We start from the raw sequence: 18155 nt of genomic DNA on the forward strand, positions 1-18155 counted from the left end.
CATAGCTAGAATTTTGTGTGTGTGTTGATAATTAGTTGTAAAGTGTAACACCAAGAGAATTTTGTTCTAAAAGTGACCACTTTTCAGATAACGCACCAAATTGTCCTCTGATTTCCAGATTAGATTAATTGGTCTTCAGTGAACTTTCAGTTACTTTGACATTGGAATTTTATCATATTCTGATTATTTTGCTTTGGGCTGTGATTCAGATTGTGATGTTATGCCAGATGTTTTTTCATAATGTGTTAGGTTTTTTTCCCCCCCTTAAATAAAGAAGGACATTAGGAGGGACTTTTGGTTTTGTTTTTTTTTCAATCCTTGCTTTGTTGAAATGCCTTTTGGTTTTATTATAGACATTTTTTTGAAAAGCCATTTGAATTACACAACTAAGCTTTCAGTGAGCGTCGTCATTTTCAAACTTTATGTTTTAAATTAAGATTCTGAGACCATTCGACTGCCCTATGAAGAAGGAGAGTTGCTTGAATATTTGGATGCAGAAGAATTACCTCCTATTTTGGTCGATCTCCTAGAAAAATCTCAGGTACAAAATTTTTGTCTTTAAAATGTCTTTATATTTGTTATATGTATATGATATATATATGTCACATTTATATGTATGTATACATGTATGTATATAAATGACTATATGATGTTTCGTGACAGATGATGTTTAATTTCTATCACTGTTCCCAACAGCCTTTAGAACATGAAATGAGGCTGGGCTTTAGTGGCTCATGCCTATAATATTATCTAGCACTTTGGGAGGCTAAGACAGGAGGATCACTTGAGCCCAGGAGTTTGAGCTCACTACAGTCTCAAACCCCTGGGTTCAAGTGATCCTCCTGTACCACTGCAGGACTAGAGAAGGAAGAATTAGAGAAGGAAGAGGTAAACCAGAATTGCAGTGATTGCACCACTGCACTCCAGCATGGGCGATAGAGCAAGACCCTGTCTCTAAAACTAATAATAATAGAAGATGAAATGAGACATGTATAGCTATCTGGAAATGGATTTATTGTGTGATCTTTAACCTTCAGGGTATACTGAAACGTATAGATGTAGTTCTTCTAAAATAGTTAGAACAATTAGCTCATCAACTGGAAATTTCCATATAGTTACAATTAAGAAATTATGAAAGAAACCACTTTGAATATTTATGAAGTTTTTCACTTGGGGGCCAGAAACTGGCCTTTACATCTGTACTTCTCCTCACATCTGTACTTCTCTTCACATCTGTACTTCTCTTCACATCTGTACTTCTCTTCACATCTGTACTTCTCTTCATAGCTTGCCTAGATGAGCACTCCCTTGCCTTGTTCTACTTCCTTCTTACTGCCTTAACACCAGCCATGCTGTGTACTCTACTGAGGAAAAAGAAGACATCACATGAGAGCTCTCGTTTCTTCCTAGCACCAGTCAACTAGCATCCCTACCTCTCTCTTCATGTCTGCCTGCCTTCCTGTTAAAATAGTTGATGTGTACTGTTTATAGGCATCCATCCCCTCCACTTGTTTTCTGGATCCTCCCCTTCCTTCTCAAGGACTTAAAATTATAACCTCTCTTTTTTTTCTATTTCTCTTTCCCTACTAAATGCAGAATGCAAGCATACTGTGTTAGAGGTTGAGCATCTCAAATCTGAAAATATGAAGTCCACAGTGTTTCAAAGTCTGAGCACTGACATGACACTTAAAAGAAATGCTAATTAGAACATTTCAGATTTCACGTTTTTTAATTAGGGCTGCTTAACCTAAGTATAATGCAAATATTTCCGGCTCCAAAATGCTTCTGGTCTGAAGCACTTCAGATAAGGGATACTTAACCTGTATGTCTCAAATTAAAAAAAAGAATCCTCCCTTCTCCAGCTACTGCTCTTGTTACTCTTCACAGCAATGCTACTCAAAGAATTTATAGTCATTTCCTTTTTTGCACATCCCATTCTTTCCACTGCCCATCTCATTTGGCATCATGACGTCATTCTGCAGAGGCTGCATTTGTCAAAGTTATCAGTGATCTCCATATACTGAATAATTGGTCACTTTTCTGTTCTCTTCTTAATTGGCCTCTTAGCAAAGATCAGTGGATATAACTGTGTCCTGCTTGAAATGCCTTTCTGTTGACTTCAGAGACATCGTTTTCCTGGTTTTCCTCTGCCTTCTCTAATCCTTTGGTCTTTTTTACTGTGATCCCTGTTCCATCCATAAACGTGTGTGTTTTCAGGTTCAGTCCTTGGCCCTCTGTTTTTCTTTAGTAATATTCTCCCTGAATGATTTCAGCCAGTTTCATGTGTTTTTAAGATGTTACTTACTCTATTGCCTATATACCTCACCATGGCCATTCCACCAAGCTCCTAACTTACATACTTAGTTGGATATATAATAGGTTCCTAAAATTTAACATGACAAAAACAGAACTTTATTTTACCTCCCAAACCAGTTTTATCACCAGTCTCTTCAGTCTAGCAGATGACCCTATCCTCACCTTCCACATTCAGTCCATCAGCAAATGCCAGCTCTCTCTTTAAGATACATGGTTGTGCCCAGTGCTCTGAACAAAACCCTTGCTTTCCTGTTTGTCTTCATCTTTTTTTTTTTTTTTTTGAGACGGAGTCTTGCTCTGTCGCCCAGTGAGCCGGATCTCGGCTCACTGCAAGCTCCGCCTCCCGGGTTTATGCCATTCTCCTACCTCAGCCTCCCGAGTAGCTGGGACTACAGGCGCCCGCCACCTTGCCCGGCTAGTTTTTTTGTATTTTTTAGTAGAGATGGGGTTTCACCATGTTTGCCAGGAAGGTCTCGATCTCCTGACCTCGTGACCCGCACGGTCTCGGCCTCCCAAAGTGCTGGGATTACAGGCTTGAGCCACTGCGCCCGGCCTGTCTTCATCTTCTAAATGTCATCCTCACTCACTACATTCCATCCATCCTTGTTTCATTTCCACAATAAAACACTCCAAGCTTGTTCCTACAGTAAGAACTTCTCATGTGTTATTCCCTCTGTCTGGAATGATCTGTCCGTAATGTATCTGGCCTTTTCTTGTGATTCAGATCTTAAGTAAAACCTAAGGTTTTTATCTGCACATACAATCCAGATTGACCCTTCCCTATTTGATTTCCTTTATAGAATTCATCACTATCTAAAATTATTTTGTTCTGTTTACATGTTTATTGCCTGTCTTCCCACAACTGAGTGCAAATGTTGTCTGACTACCGTATCTGTGAAGCTGTACCTGGATAGTGCCTAGCACATAGTATGTATTGTAGTTGCTCAGTAAATATTTATTAAAAAGAATGACAATAAGAATGACATAACATGGAGACCACAGTACCCACTAAAAGTTTTGAATGGGTGAAAAACATGAGTGACTGTGGCAAGTCATAACTAGAAAGACTTCAATGATAACAGTTCTTACATTTGGGCATAGAAAGGACTGAAAAACTATTTTTCCTTTTTTTTTTTTTTTTTTTTTTTTCCGAGTCTCACTCTGTCACCCAGGCTGGAGTGCAGTGGCCCAATCTTGGCTCACTGCAAGCTCCACCTCCCGGGTTCACGCCATTCTCCTGCCTCAGCCTCCCGAGTAGCTGGGACTACAGGCTCTCGCCACCACACCCGGCTAATTTGTTTGTATTTTTAGTAGAGACGGGGTTTCACCATGTTACCCAGGATGGTCTCTATCTCCTGACCTTGTGATTCACCCACCTCGGCCTCCCAAAGTGCTGGGATTACAGGCGTGAGCTACCATGCCCAGCCTGAAAAACTATTTTTCATTTGAATTTTATGTTTAGCTTCCCTCCTATTAATAAAGGCTAAGGGCAAAGATTTTATTTCTGAAAATTTTAGCAGAGCAAATATAGAAGTTGTATCTAGAAGCTGAAACACTGGCAAGGTTGATTGGCAATTTATAACAATGACAAACTTTATAGTAATGGCAAAGTTAGCAAAATGTAACAGGAAGACAGCGAGCTGCAGAAGAACAGCTCACTGGTCCAAGGATCAAGAACAGTTCCAAGGATCTGTAACATAATAGTATGTAAATGCCAAAAGTCAGTTGACTTGGTAGATGCCAAAGTCAATCTATAATTAGAAACTGTTAAATAGTTTTAAATTGCTTCTTGTGTCATAGTGATGAATATAAAATACTTCCTCTGAAAAGGTTTACACAGTGTTAAATCTACCAAGGAAATCTACTGAAGAGTGCATACATGAGTGGCCAGAAATGTTGCATGAATGTAAAGGATGCGAAATGTTTGATATAAACTACTTATTTAGACTTTTGGAAAAAAAATGACATTTACATATTTTTACCCGAACAGGTTAATATTTTTCATTGCGGATGTGTCATAGCAGAAATACGTGACTACAGGCAGTCCAGTAACATGAAATCTCCTGGTTACCAAAGTCGGCACATTCTCTTACGTCCAACAATGCAGGTAAGGATGTTTAAGATATACTATTTTAGATTTTAGTTGGGAGTTTCATTTATCGAAATGTCTTCATATGTTTGTGCATAGATTAATGAGTTTTTTAAATGTTTATTTCTTCTAGACTTTAATTTGTGATGTACATTCAATAACAAGTGATAACCATAAATGGACCCAGGTTAGTTGTTTTGTTTTTTAATCTCAAACAGGCAAAATACAGGATGAAAAAAAGTTATCATTAAGCAAAAGTGATTTTCTGCTTATTTTTATTCAATAATTAAGTTTAATGCTTTATGTGAAAAGCTGGTATTCCTTTATGAGATCTGGAAGTTAAGGGTCTCTGTATACATGTAGTAATCCCTCAAGTTGCCTAAGATCATTTTAGGGTGAAGCTGGCCTAATATGTTCAATGAGATAAAACTTAGTTCTTTATCTCCTCTCAAATAGAAGAAGAATGTTTTTACTTTGACTACAAATAGATACTGTATTTTTTTTTAAGTAATTCAAGTTTCTAACCCAGCCTAACCTATCTTTCTTTGCCATTTATACTGGTTGCCTTGAAATGAGAGGAACTCTCTTACCCCTGAGAATAACCAGTTAACCCTCCAGTTCTGGCTCAGTGATATATGAGGGAACTTCAGAAAGTTTGTGGAAAACTGGGATTAAAAGATAAAAAATATAAACTTTTCTTCTCCGTATAAGCTCCATTAAGTTCAAGACGCTTGTAAATGATACCAACCATTTATTTAGTCCACCCCTAAAGAAGTGAGGGTCCTGGGAACTGAACCATATCAATGCAATCAGTTTTACATTATTAACTGAAGAAAAATGGGTACTTTTTAAACTTTTTTTTTTTTTAAGATTAGGAAACAAGAAGTCGGAAAGAGCCAAATCTGGACTGTAAGGTGGATACCTAATGGTTTCCCATCAAAACTCTTACAAAATTTCTCTTTTTTGATGAGAGGAATGAGCAGAGGCATTATGGTGCAGAACGACTCTGGTGAAGCTTTCCCAGGCATTTTTCTGCTGAAGCTTTGGCTAACTTTCTCAAAACACTCATAATAAGGGTGTTATCATTCTTTGTTCCTACAGAAAGTCAACAAGCAAAATGTCTTGAGCATCCCAGAAAACTGTTTCCATGATCTTTGCTCTTCACCTGTCTGCTTTTGCTTTGACTGAACCACTTCTGCCTCTTGGTAGCCATTGCCTTAATTGTGCTTTATTATCTTCAGTATTATACTGGAAAGAATGCGTTAGTATCTTGGTCCTACTTGTTGAACATTTCCATTGAAAACTCTGCTTTTTCAGCTGATCTGGATGCAGTGGTTTTGGCACCCATCGAGTGGAAAGTTTACTCAACTTTATTTTTCTGTCAAAATCATTCAAGCTGAACCAGTTGAGATGCCTATAGTGTTGGCTTTTGTTTCTGCTGTTAATCATTGGTCCTCTTCAATTAGGTTACAAACGAAATGAATTTTTTCCTAGTAAATTGATGTGGATGATCTGCTGCTGCAGGCTTCATCTTCAACATAGTCTTGTCCATTCTTAAAACAAGTTACCCATTTGTAAACTGCTGCTTTCTTTGAGGCATTCTTCCCATAAACTTTTCAAAAAGTGTCAATGATTTCACAAGTTCTTCCATTCAGGCTTCACCATCAATTTGATGTTTGTTCTTGCTTCAGTTTTAGCAGGATTCATGTTGCTCTGGTAGAGGCTGTTTTCAAACTGATGTCTTATCTTTCTTAGTGTTTCAAACTAGGTTCTGTTCAGACATATTATAACAGCTTAGTACATATTTATTTTGGTGCAAAAAGTTTTGAAACCTATGTATAGTTTTTTCTTAATATTCATTTTTCATAAACTTTTAAAGACCCCTTGTATATGAGATGCCTACTCCAAAAAGTGTTCAGTTGTCTGTGACTATAGTGAGGAATAATTACCAAGTCAAAAGAAAATATCAGTAATGGTAGTTATCCTTTCTGTGACATGTGATTATAAAATAAGCTTCAATTCATCAATAACTACCAAGTATTGTGTTTTGGTTTGGGCTATAATGTTGTCATCTGCAAAAAGATTAAAAGCAATCAAAAGAATATTAGACAACAGAAAAACTCATTGGTTACCATCAGAGTTTGCTAGGGCATCAGTTTCTTACTCTGAGGATTGATAAAGGAGAGAATATAGTATTTATTCTGCCCTTCTTGTTATGAACTGTATTTTAGGCAGCCAAGTAAGTGAGGGAAAATTCTTAGGAAAATTTCCAGCTAATAGGTGCAAAAGAAATGATAGACTTTTGAAAAATAAAAGTTTTAAAGTCTTAATGAAGTAATGAATCTAGATAACAGTAATTCTTGGATGTGAAAACTATTAGATGATAGGTTAATGGGAAATTTTGTAATGTAGCAATCTGATTAAACCCACTGATTGGAGATGGAACAGTTAATTATTGTGTACCTCCCGGTTTGATGCAACAGACATTATACAACAGAGGTACTAGCACCAATAAAGAACTCTTGTCCAAAAAAAAAAAAAAAAGGAGCCCATATTAAATCAAGCTGCTAGTTACAACTAGCAGTTTATAGGAATTCAGTGAATAAAATAAACTCTTAAGTAACACAACGAGGAAGAAACCAGCCAGATCTAGTTAATGTACATGCAAAAGCAATTGGTTAATTCTAACAAATTATTATTTAACAATATTATTAATTGATTCACTTTAAAAAATAGCCTTAGCTATCAAGATATTTCAGAGGTTAAGCAAAGTAATAGGATTCAGTAAAGTACATTATGTGATAACAGTAAAGAGCCTGTATGTACTTTGGAATTGGGTATATAGAGTTCACTCAATATTAGCAGAGTCATTTTTATTCTTGTAATATAGTTGAGTCTAGGATGGGACTATTACTTCACAGTTACTAAAAAAAGCCATAACCCTTTATGACCCTATAGGTTTTGTGAGAGCAGAATATTTTGTTTTGCTCACTACTTTATCCCCAACTCCTGTAAAGGTGCCTAACACATCATAGGTGCTCAAATACTTTCTTGAATTAATGAGTAGCCACTCTTAAAAAATCTGACCATTCCATACTCTACAAATTATAGGCATACCTCGGAGTTATTGTGGGTTCGATTCCAGAGCACTGCAGTAAAGCAAATACTGCGATAAAGCAAGTCACATGGACTTTTTGGTTTCCTCATGTATAAAAAGAGTAAATTTACACTATATAGTTGACCTTGAACGACACAGAGGTTGGGGCAGTGGCCCTTATGCAGTCAAAAACCCATGTATAACTTCTGACTCCTCTTCTAATACTTAACTACTAATAGCCTGTTGACTGGGAAGCCTTACTGGATTTTGTTTTTTGTTTTGTTTTGTTTTTGAGACAGAGTCAGGTTGTAACTCAGGTTGCAGTGCATTGGCACAGTCTCAGCGCACTGCAACCTCTGCCTCTCAGGCTCAAGTGATCCTCCCACCTTAGCCTCCTGAGTATCTGGGACTATAGGTGCATGCCACCATGCCCAGCTAATTATTTTTCTTTTTGGTAGAGACAGGATTTCACCATGTTACCCAGGCTGATCTCAAACTCCTGAGCTCAAGCGATCTGCCCGCCTGGGACTCCCAAAGTACTGGGATTACAGATGTGAGCCACCGTACCTGGTGATTAACATGTATTTTGTATGTTATATGTATTGTGCTCTGTATTTTTACAATTAATTGTTAGAGAAAAGAAAACATTAAGAAAATCATAAGAAGAGAAAATTTGTTTACTATTCAATAAGTATATCATAGTAAAGGTCTTCATCCTCATCATCTTCACATTGAGTAGGCCGAGGAGGAGGAAGAGGAAAAGTTCATCTCTTGCCAGTTCTCTTGGCAACTTCCAGAGATCGAGACCATCCCGGCCAACACGGTGAAACCCCGTCTCTAAAAATACAAAAATTAGCCAGACATGGTGCTGTGTGCTTGTAGTCCCAGCTACTCAGGAGGCTGAGGCAGGAGAAAATCTTAAACCTGGGAGGCGGAGGTTGCGGTGAGCTGAGATCACACCACTGCACTCCAGAGCAACACTCTGTCTCAAAAAAAAAAGAAAAGAAAAAAACTCCTGTGTAAATGGACTGCATAGTTCAAATTCATGTTGTTCAGGAGTCTACTATAGACTTTTAAAGGTGCCATAGCATTATGTTTAAAAAAACAACTTATATACATTAATTTAAAAATACTTTATTGCTAAAAAATGCTGATGATCTTCTGAACCTTCAGGGAGTCATAATCTTTTTGCTTGTGGAAGGTATTGCCTGGATATTAATGACTGCTGACAGATCAGGATCTGACAGATTGGGATGGCAGTGGCAGTTTTTTAAAAGACAACAGTGAAGTTTGCCCCATCGATTATTTCTTTCATGAAAGAGTTCTCTATAGCATGTGATGCAGTTTTACCCTACAGTAGAACATCTTTCAGAATTGAGGTCAGTTCTCTAAAACCCTGCCACTGCTGTATTATCAACTAAGTTTATGTAATAGTCCAAATATTATGTTGTCATTTCAACAATGTTCACAGCCAGGAATAGATTCTATCTCAAGAAACCACTTTTGCGGGGTGCAGTGACTCATGCCTATAATCCAGCACTTTGGGAGGCCAAAGCAGACAGATCACGAGGTCAGGAGTTCAAGACCAGCCTGGCCAATATGGTGAAACTCTGTCTCTGCTAAAAATACAAAAATTAGCCAGGCATGGTGGTGGGTACCTGTAATCCCAAATACTCGGGAGGCTCAGGCAGAAGAATTGCTTGAACCCAGGAGGCAGAGGTTGCAGTGAACTGCACCATTACACTCTAGGCTGGGTGACAGAGGGAGACTCTGACTCAAAAAAAAAAAAAAAAAAACTCTTTCTACGGTCACCCATAAGAAGCAACTCATCCATTCAAGTTTGATCATGAGATTGTAGCAATTCAGTCACATCTTCAGGCTCTCTACTTCTAGTTGTAGTTCTCTTGATATCACCACAACTGCAGTGACTTCTTGTCCTGAAGTCTTGAACCCGAGTCATCCATGAAGGTTGGAATAAACTTCTCCCAAACTCATATTAATGTTTCTATTTTGACCTCCTCCCATGAATCATGCATGTTCTTCGTGACATCTACAATGGCAAATCCTTTCCAGAAAGTTTTTAATTTACTTTGCCCAGATCCATCAGAGGAATCACTATCTATGGCAGCTAAAACCTTACGAAATGTATTTTTTAAATATTAAAACTTAAAAGTCGAAGTTACTCTTTAATCCATAGGCTGCAGAGTGGATATTGTGTTGGCAGCTATGAAAACATTAATCCCCTTGTATGTCTTCATCAGAGCTCTTGGGTGACAAGGCCATTGTTAATGAGCAGTAGTATTTTCAAAAGAATCTTTTTTTTTTCTGAACAGTGGGTCTCTGTAGTGGCCTTAAAATATTCAGTAAACCATGTGGTAAACAGATGTGCTGTCATCCAGGCTTTGTTGTTCCATTTATAGAGCACCGATAGAGTAGTAATTCTTAAGGATTCTAGGATTTTCAGAATGGTCAAATAAGCATTGGCTTCAGCTTCAAGTCACCAGCTGCATTAACCCGCAACAAGAGAGTCAGCCTGTTCTTTGAAGCTTTGAAGCCAGACATTGACTTCTCTCTAGCTATGAAAGTTCTGAATGGCATATTCTTCTAGTATCAGGCTGTCTCATTTAATTTGAAAACCTGTTGTTTAACCACCTTCCTGAGTTATCTTAGATCTTCTGCATAACTTGTTGCAGTTTATATATGAGCACTTGCTGCATCACCTTGCACTTTTGTGTTATGGAGACAACTTCTACTCTTAAACCTCATGAACCAGTTTTCTGCTTCAAACTTTTCTTCTGCAGCTTCCTCACCTCTCTCACATCATAGAATTGAAGAGAATTGGGATTTGCTCTGGATTAGGCTTTAGTTTAAGGAAATGTTGCAACTAGTTTGATCTTCTATCCAGACATTTAAACTTTCTCCGTATCAGCAATAAGGCTGTTTTGCTTTTTTATCTGTTATGGATGTTCACTGGAGTAGTGCTTTTAATTTCCTTTATGAACTTTTCCTTTACATTCACAACTTGGCTAACGGGTATAAGAGGCCTAGCTTTCAGCCTGTTGTAGCTGTTTATAGGCCTTTCTCACTAAGCTTAATCATTTCTAGCTTTGGATTTAAAATGAGAGATGTGTGACTCTTTCTTTCACTTGAACACTAAGAGGCCATTTTTTGCCTAATTTAAATATTATAATGTTTCTAGGGGTAAGGAGTCCTGAGAAGAAGGAGAAAGACAGGGGAGATCCCACACTGGGGAGTGGTGGATTGGTGAAGCTGTCAGAGAACATACATCATTTCTTTATTAAGTACACATTGAGTATCACAGATCACCATAATAGATTTAATAATAATGAAAAAGTTTGAGATACAGCAAGAATTACCAAAATGTGACACAGACACAAAATAAGTGTGCTCTTGGGAAAATGGTGCTGATAGCCTTGCCCAGTGCAAAATTGCCACAGACCTTCAATATGTAAAAAGTGCAATATTTGTGAACCACAATAAAACGAGATATACCTGCATTGAATTTCCATTAGAAGTTTCTTTATGCTGTCTAGTTGCTAAACGTTTGCATGCACACTAACATTGGCACCTGAAATACTGTGTTTTACTGTAGTTCTTAGCAGAATTCCAGGGAATATTTCTAGATTAAGCTATGTATGATTACATATTTGAAAATCTTAAATCTGGTATTGACATATGCTCTTACACATTTCAGGAAGACAAACTTCTGCTTGAGAGCCAGCTCATCCTAGCTACAGCTGAACCACTCTGTCTTGATCCTTCTATAGCAGTCACCTGCACTGCAAACAGACTGCTCTATAACAAGCAAAAGATGAACACTCGCCCAATGAAACGGTAATTGCCTTTGTGGAAGGGTGAACCAAAAGACACAAGTAGCTGTAAATTTTGCTATTTATAGTATCTTTTCCCTCCAGGGTATGGTTGCTTTGATTTTGGTGGAGAAGGGTAGAGATGGGGGGGGTCTCTTTTTGTTGCCCAGGCTAGTCTTGAACTCTTGGCTTCAAGTGATCCTCCCATTTTGGCTTCCCAAACAGCTGGGAAGCATGACCAACTACACCAGCCTCTGATTTTTTTTTTTTTTTTGAAAATAGGCTTTTTAATGGTCTTATTTTATATTTTTTTGTATAGCATTATTATTTTTTAATGCTCTGTGCTTCAGATTGAACTGATGCATTTTCTGCAGTTTTCTAAAGAATAAACTTTTTCTAAGTTTATAGTCTGTTTCCCAAAAAGGTAAAGAGGCTGAGATCAACTATGAACAGAAAGAATAATTTTTTCATTATTTTCCTAATAACGAATGACTGATTTAATTGTTGTTAATCCTATTTTTAAGGAAAGATTTTGTAATTTCAAGATTTGAGAAAATATGGTCATAGTAGAAGTCAGTTAGTTATAAACTGAATCTAGGCACATCTACCTTGTGTTTTTGAAACAAACCAAGCTTATTCCTCCCTTGGCATCTTTTAAAAATGTCTCTTCAAATACTCATTCCCTGATCTTTCAGAATATTTTCTTTTCCCCACCCTCCATGGGAAACATGAGGGAATTTTTCCCCAGTAGTCACTGTGAGAACCTCTTTGAGCTCCTGGAGATAAAACCCCCAAAAGTGTGGGGGCTCCCAGTGACTAGATCCCCCTGGAGTTTTGAATCTCTCAAACACATCCACAGTAGGCCTCCAGCAGTTCATCAGTTATACTTGAGGTTCCCTACCCTGGCACTGGTTCCTGAAGAGGTTTGTGCTAATGGGTTTCATGCTTCAGCAAGCCATGGTGGTCTGCGTTATTGGTTTCTCCAAGTTTGGGGCAGTGGTTTGTCTTGTGACCACATCTCTTTGATGGATCTAAGAAGAATCGTTAATTTTTCTGTTGATTCAGCTTTTTACTTGTTAGGATGAGGTGGGAACTTCCAGAGTCTTACATGCCTGTACCCGAAACTGGAAATTAATCCCCTTCACCTTCATCTTTCCATAACTAGTTCCTTCTCATCATTCCTGTCTCAGCTCACATGTCATTTTTTCAGGCTCTTTTCCTCCCCTCCCTTTCCCACTTCCCTGCCCTAGTGTTGCCCTCCTTATCCCGTATTCTCCACAGTACTCTGTTTTTTATCTTAGTGCTTCTTGGTATCTGAAATCTGAAATTATTTTATCTGTTTACTTGTGAATGTCTCCTTCCCCTCTGGACTTGATAGCTCTGTGGTGATGGGAATTTTGTTTCTTACTCATTTTTATTTCACCTGGTCCTAGGTCCTAGGATTGTGCTTGGCATGTGGCAGTGTTCTATAAACATGATTTGTACATACTCAGCAGTGACTAGTTTCAACTCACATATATTACGAGTTTCTTTTATTAGTGCCGTTTAGTTCAAATTTCTTAACGTTTCAGGTGTTTCAAGAGGTATTCCAGATCCTCTCTGAATCGGCAGCAAGATCTGTCTCATTGTCCACCTCCTCCTCAGTTGAGGTTACTTGATTTCTTACAAAAAAGAAAGGAAAGAAAAGCAGGTCAGCATTATGACCTCAAAATTTCTAAAGCAGGAAATGTAAGTATATATTTTTTAAATGAAGCTTATTATGCCCAAAAACTTGTCTTATTTAGCATTTTCTGTATATTTATATTGTTTTTAACTTTTCAGTGTGTAGATATGTGGAAACGGAGTCCCTGTAATTTGACCATACCTTCTGAAGTAGATGTAAGTCGGTTCATGAATTACTTTTTTTCATATAGTTTCTAAGTTTTACCATTTGTTTGCTTATACCTTGAGAAAACAACAACAAAAAACTTCTTTTAAAAACAAAGTGATTTAGATCATACTCTCTTTTTTTTTTTTTTCCTGCCTCAGGTTTATTTGTACAAATAACACAGGAGGACCCCAGTCCCATGCAGATGGCAGCCCGGAGGCGGGGGTGGGGGGTTGCACCAGTCCTTCTGTCCTCACGTTGGCAGACAGCGATATCTACTCTGTAGCCTGTGTAGGGGTCTGGGCACTTTTGGGAGCCTGAGCTGGAATTGAAGCTGGAGCTGCACCCTGGGCCTTGGTTTGATTGTTGGCCTTGGCCTTTGGTGGGCAGAGCCGGAGCCCCTTGGCAATGCGAGCACGCAAGCTTGGGGTGGGCAATGTAGGCAAGTCGATCAAGCTTGCGGCTGACACCCTTTGGGATCTTGGGCTTAACCTCCTTGGGCTTTACAAGGGCCTTGATAGCCTCGGCACGTGCACTCATGGCCTTGACACTGTTGGCCTGCATCTTCTTTAGGCCCTTCTTGTTGTGCCTCTTGGCAAAGCGCATGTTCCTCAGGAACTTGGGGTCCACCCCCTTAAGAGATTCGTATCTTTGTGATTGGGGTTTCTTGATGTCATTTCTGTGCCATTTTCGGGACTGGTTGTGCGTGGTGTGGTTCTTGGACTTGCCATGCCTGCACCTTAAGGCGTGGCTGCCGAAGCACCTAGAACCGGAAAGAGAAAGGGGCGCTCATACTCTTTTTTTAGAAACAATATGATTTATTTCAAAAAACAGTGAAAAATGATTTTTAGAAGCTGTGTATTGTTCTTTTTTTCACATTAAGTTGAAAAAACAACCCCTTAATATAGTTGTGTTTGGAGCAGGAATAGTAAACAAAACAATTTTAAAATGTGGAAAAATAGAGTGTATATTACATAATCATGTGAAATCTCTCGTTTTCATAATATTTCATCAAAATTTCCTAATAGTGCTTGTTTCCTCGAAGTGGTTAAATTTGAAGATTAATAATACTATTTAAAAAATAAAATAAAGATTAATAATACTAGAGAAGTAACCAAGATTAGGAACATTGGGTTGTATTCTTTATTGATCCATAATATACATGAATATGAATGCTTGAAGACAGAAAAGGGATATTTTGATGAGTGATCCTATATTTTTCTTTCTCCTCTGTTCTTTTTTATATTCACTCTTTATTTTCAGATTTGTTCTTCTGTTGCACCCTTTCCATGCTATAGCACATGCATTACTCTTACTATTTCTGATTTTAAAAAAAGAAAGTATTCTAAGCCCAAAGCCAGAAACAGCAGTAGACTGTATATATAACTCAAGGGAGTAAGCCATATTATCTGTTGGTAGCTTATGCGCAGTTCTTCAGGGAACATGGCCTAAGGATAGAATTTCAGTGTAAATACTAAAGGGTGGAGTTTAGCTTTGGAGGACAGGCTGGGTACTTCCCATACTTTAATGTCCTTACGAATCACCTGGAGAGCTTGTTAAATTGTAGATTGCTACTCAGCAAGTCTAGTCTGAGGCATAAGATGCAATTCTCACAAGCTCCTAGGTTATGTGATGCTGGGGTCCATGGACCACACATTGAGTAGCAGTTGTCCACAAAGCTTCTCAGTCTAGCTCAATCAGGAGAATCACCTAGGATATCAGTTAAACATAAGAGATTTCAAGCCCTGCTCAAGATCTGCGTACTTAGAATTTCTAAGGACAGACGTGAAAATCTGTATTTTTAATAGGTGCCCCAGGTAAGTCTAAATTACTCTTAAGATCGTGGTTGCCAGTAAGATAATAACATTTGACTCACACAGATACCTAGGACATGTACAGAATATATGGTCAAGTCTGACTAGAAAGTGGAAAAGGTTCATAAAATTTGATCAGCTTTAATATTTTACCTTCCATAGTCTCCCTTAGTTTTGTTGTCACTGTTACGTGACAGCTCTTATTTCAAGAAAAGCCCTGCCAAAAGGAAAAGATCCTGATCCTTATCTCTCTGACATTCCAGTTTTCCTGAAGGAAAAGCTCTAAAGGAAAAAACATACCAGCTTATGACAAAAAAATGAAGAGGCACTATCTAGAAAAGCAGCTATGTTTATTAACATTTAATTAGTTTGGTTTTATTAAAGTTGTTTTATACACATCAGAAGACTTTTAAACTACTTAAGCGTAAGTAGTTGGTACTGGTTATTTAAGAATTCTTGCGCTAACAAGTATATTGTATTGTCGAGTTACTTAGTTTCTTCTCTTCGATCAGAGTACTGATTCAATTTTATCTGATACAGATTCTATTTTATGTGGTATTTCTTAATTTGATTGTTTAGGTGGAGAAATACGCTAAAGTGGAAAAGTCTATCAAATCTGATGACTCACAGCCAACAGTCTGGCCAGCCCATGTAAGTAATCATTGCCTATCTCTGTTTCTAATTATGCCATTTCTAATCTGGCCTCTGAATTTATTAAACATAAAGTGCAATTGCCATTAGTTTGGGACCTTTTTTCTTTTTTAAATTACTTTCTGGGAGTTCAGTTTATTACAAGAAGAAACAACTATTTTGTTCATCAAAGTATGCTTTGCATTTTAAACAGCAATTTTTTATTTTTAAATTTTTTTTATTTTTTATTTATTTTATTTTATTTTTTTGAGATGGAGTTTGGCGCTTATCGCCCAGACTGGAGTGCAATGGTGCGATCATGGCTCACTGCAACCTCCTCCACTTCCCGGGTTCACGCAATTCTCCTGCCTCAGCCTCCTGAGTTGCTGGGATTACAGGCACCCGCCACCATACCTGGCTAATTTTTGTATTTTTAGTAGAGATGGGGTTTCACCATGTTGGCCAGGCTGGTCTCAAACCCCCGATCTCAGGTGATCCGCCCACCTTGGCCTCCCAAAGTGCTGGGATTACAGGCATGAGCCACTGCGCCTGGCCTTAAAGAGCAATTTTAATGAAGAACTTCTTTTTTACTTTTGGTTTGCATATTGGTAGTTCTGATTTGTTTTGTTTCAAATTAATAAATTCTTCTAAGGATACATCCTTTTTGTAAGTTTCCTAATTGGAATAATAACATCTTAAAAAGAGAGAAATAGGTGTAATATTTAAATTAGGTGAACCCTAGGAGTGAAATGATGAGAGATGTTATGTGTGTGTGATAGCAAAAGCAGACAAATGATAAATAGAAACATCTGCTTTTGAAAGTTCTGTCCTTTTAATACTATTTAATATTTGCAATTCATATGTCTAGTCTGAAATTCTGCCATATTAAGCTTGGTTAAACATGCCATCAGAATTCTCCTTCCGAGAGTACCATGTAAAAAAAAAATAATCCTGTACTGCCCTCCTGAGCATAAACAGGCACGGCAGCATGAGGATCAGGGGTGCTAGCTTAGGGACAGACTGCTAACTCCCTGTGTGACCCTAGGCAATTCATTTAACCTCTGCTTAATTCCCTGACTTCTAATATGGAGATAATAACAATGCCAACCATAAAAATATGATGAAGCTTACTTGAGGCAGTCCCTGTAGAGTGCTGAGAACAGTGTTTAATGTTCATTGTTATTATTTCCAATATGTATATTAATATGTGTAATAATGTATTTAATGAGTATTCATATTGTTACATATAAGTTCATACTTCATAGTATATGTTAATGCTTTATTAAATGCATGCTGAGTGCCCATATAGTTTTAAGGAAAAGAGCCATGCTGTGCTTTATTCTGGTAGGCAGACTTAAACATCTTTTAGCCTAAGTACCATGTATCTTCCTGTCATCAGATACATGTTACTGTATCATTTATTCCTAATTTTTACTAATTCTTAATACCTGCCTACTTGTGTAGGTATTTATTTGAGGTGCTATGTGTTTTTCAGGATGTAAAAGATGATTATGTATTTGAATGTGAAACTGGTACTCAGTATCAGAAAACAAAGCTGACCATCTTGCAGTCGCTTGGAGATCCACTTTACTATGGTAAAATACAGCCATGTAAAGCAGATGAAGAAAGTGACAGCCAGATGTCTCCATCACAGTGAGTTCTGTTAAATACAAGTAACTGAAAAAAAAAAAACAAAAAACAAGGCACCAAGAATTTATCTAGTAACTACTGATGAACCATTAATGAATAAAAATCTCTTTGGGAACTCACTTATTAGTTAGACCTAAGTAAACTTATTAGTAGACCTAAGTAAACTTAAGTCATAGTTACCATGTTGCTCAAGAGTTATTAAATAGCAAAAAAACCTATGGTATAATTATTTTTATGCTTGTTTTGAAGGCTGTTCCTGTGATATCCTTCTTTATATATTTATGGCACTTAGGACTTTAACCTGTGAACATGAAGTGTTTGGGCAATAGTGTGTTTAAATAGGAAGCAAGTTTACTGTAAACGTAAAAAGATGCTTGGTATTTTGGCACTGCATGTAAGGACACAGACTCAATGCTTATTGTAGTTATTGACCCTACATATTAATACATAAAAATACAGATGATCTTCCAAAATGTGTGAACTACATATATTTGTTACTGTCAGTGTTTAGTTTTATTTTGTTTTACTATGTTTGGTTTTTTTAATCAAATTGATGCTGTTTTGAAAAAAAGAAAAAAGCTCAGCAGAAAAGGATGGGGGCCAGGTCTATGTTAATTGTAAAGCCTTTCCTTACACAAAATGCTAATTGAATCTACAGTAGAAAGGTGGATTTTAAAGAGCAACCCCACCAATATTTAGGTAAAAGTCAATGAAAGGAAATAACGGAATCCTCAGCTTCTTTTTTCACATGACAAGTTTTTATTGTTGTAAAAGGATCAGATGTTTTGATTACATGCATTTTCTTCTTCTTTTTTTTTAAGTTATAGACATCATAACAGTTTATTTCTGAATCCTCAGCATG

At 37.4% G+C, this 18155-nt stretch overlaps 1 protein-coding gene across 27 annotated transcripts in view; it reads left to right on the top strand.

Annotated features, from left to right (window-relative positions):
* Positions 1–18155, top strand: part of SUPT20H (SPT20 homolog, SAGA complex component) — a 50927-nt gene that overhangs the window by 14109 nt on the left and 18663 nt on the right. For all 27 annotated transcript variants that reach the window (XR_004054640.1, XR_004054643.1, XR_004054642.1 and 24 more), the window contains 8 exons: positions 438–541; positions 4307–4423; positions 4539–4592; positions 11218–11357; positions 12904–13060; positions 13154–13210; positions 15593–15664; positions 17139–17296. Coding sequence is in view for 22 of the 27 variants with exons in the window: in XM_030921936.1 (XP_030777796.1) it covers positions 438–541; positions 4307–4423; positions 4539–4592; positions 11218–11357; positions 12904–13060; positions 13154–13210; positions 15593–15664; positions 17139–17296 (859 nt within the window). In the remaining 5 variants the exon portion in view is untranslated. The remainder of the gene's footprint in view (positions 1–437; positions 542–4306; positions 4424–4538; positions 4593–11217; positions 11358–12903; positions 13061–13153; positions 13211–15592; positions 15665–17138; positions 17297–18155) is intronic.

The sequence above is a fragment of the Rhinopithecus roxellana genome, chromosome 18 (genome assembly GCF_007565055.1).
Source record: "Rhinopithecus roxellana isolate Shanxi Qingling chromosome 18, ASM756505v1, whole genome shotgun sequence".
NCBI lineage: Eukaryota > Metazoa > Chordata > Mammalia > Primates > Cercopithecidae > Rhinopithecus > Rhinopithecus roxellana.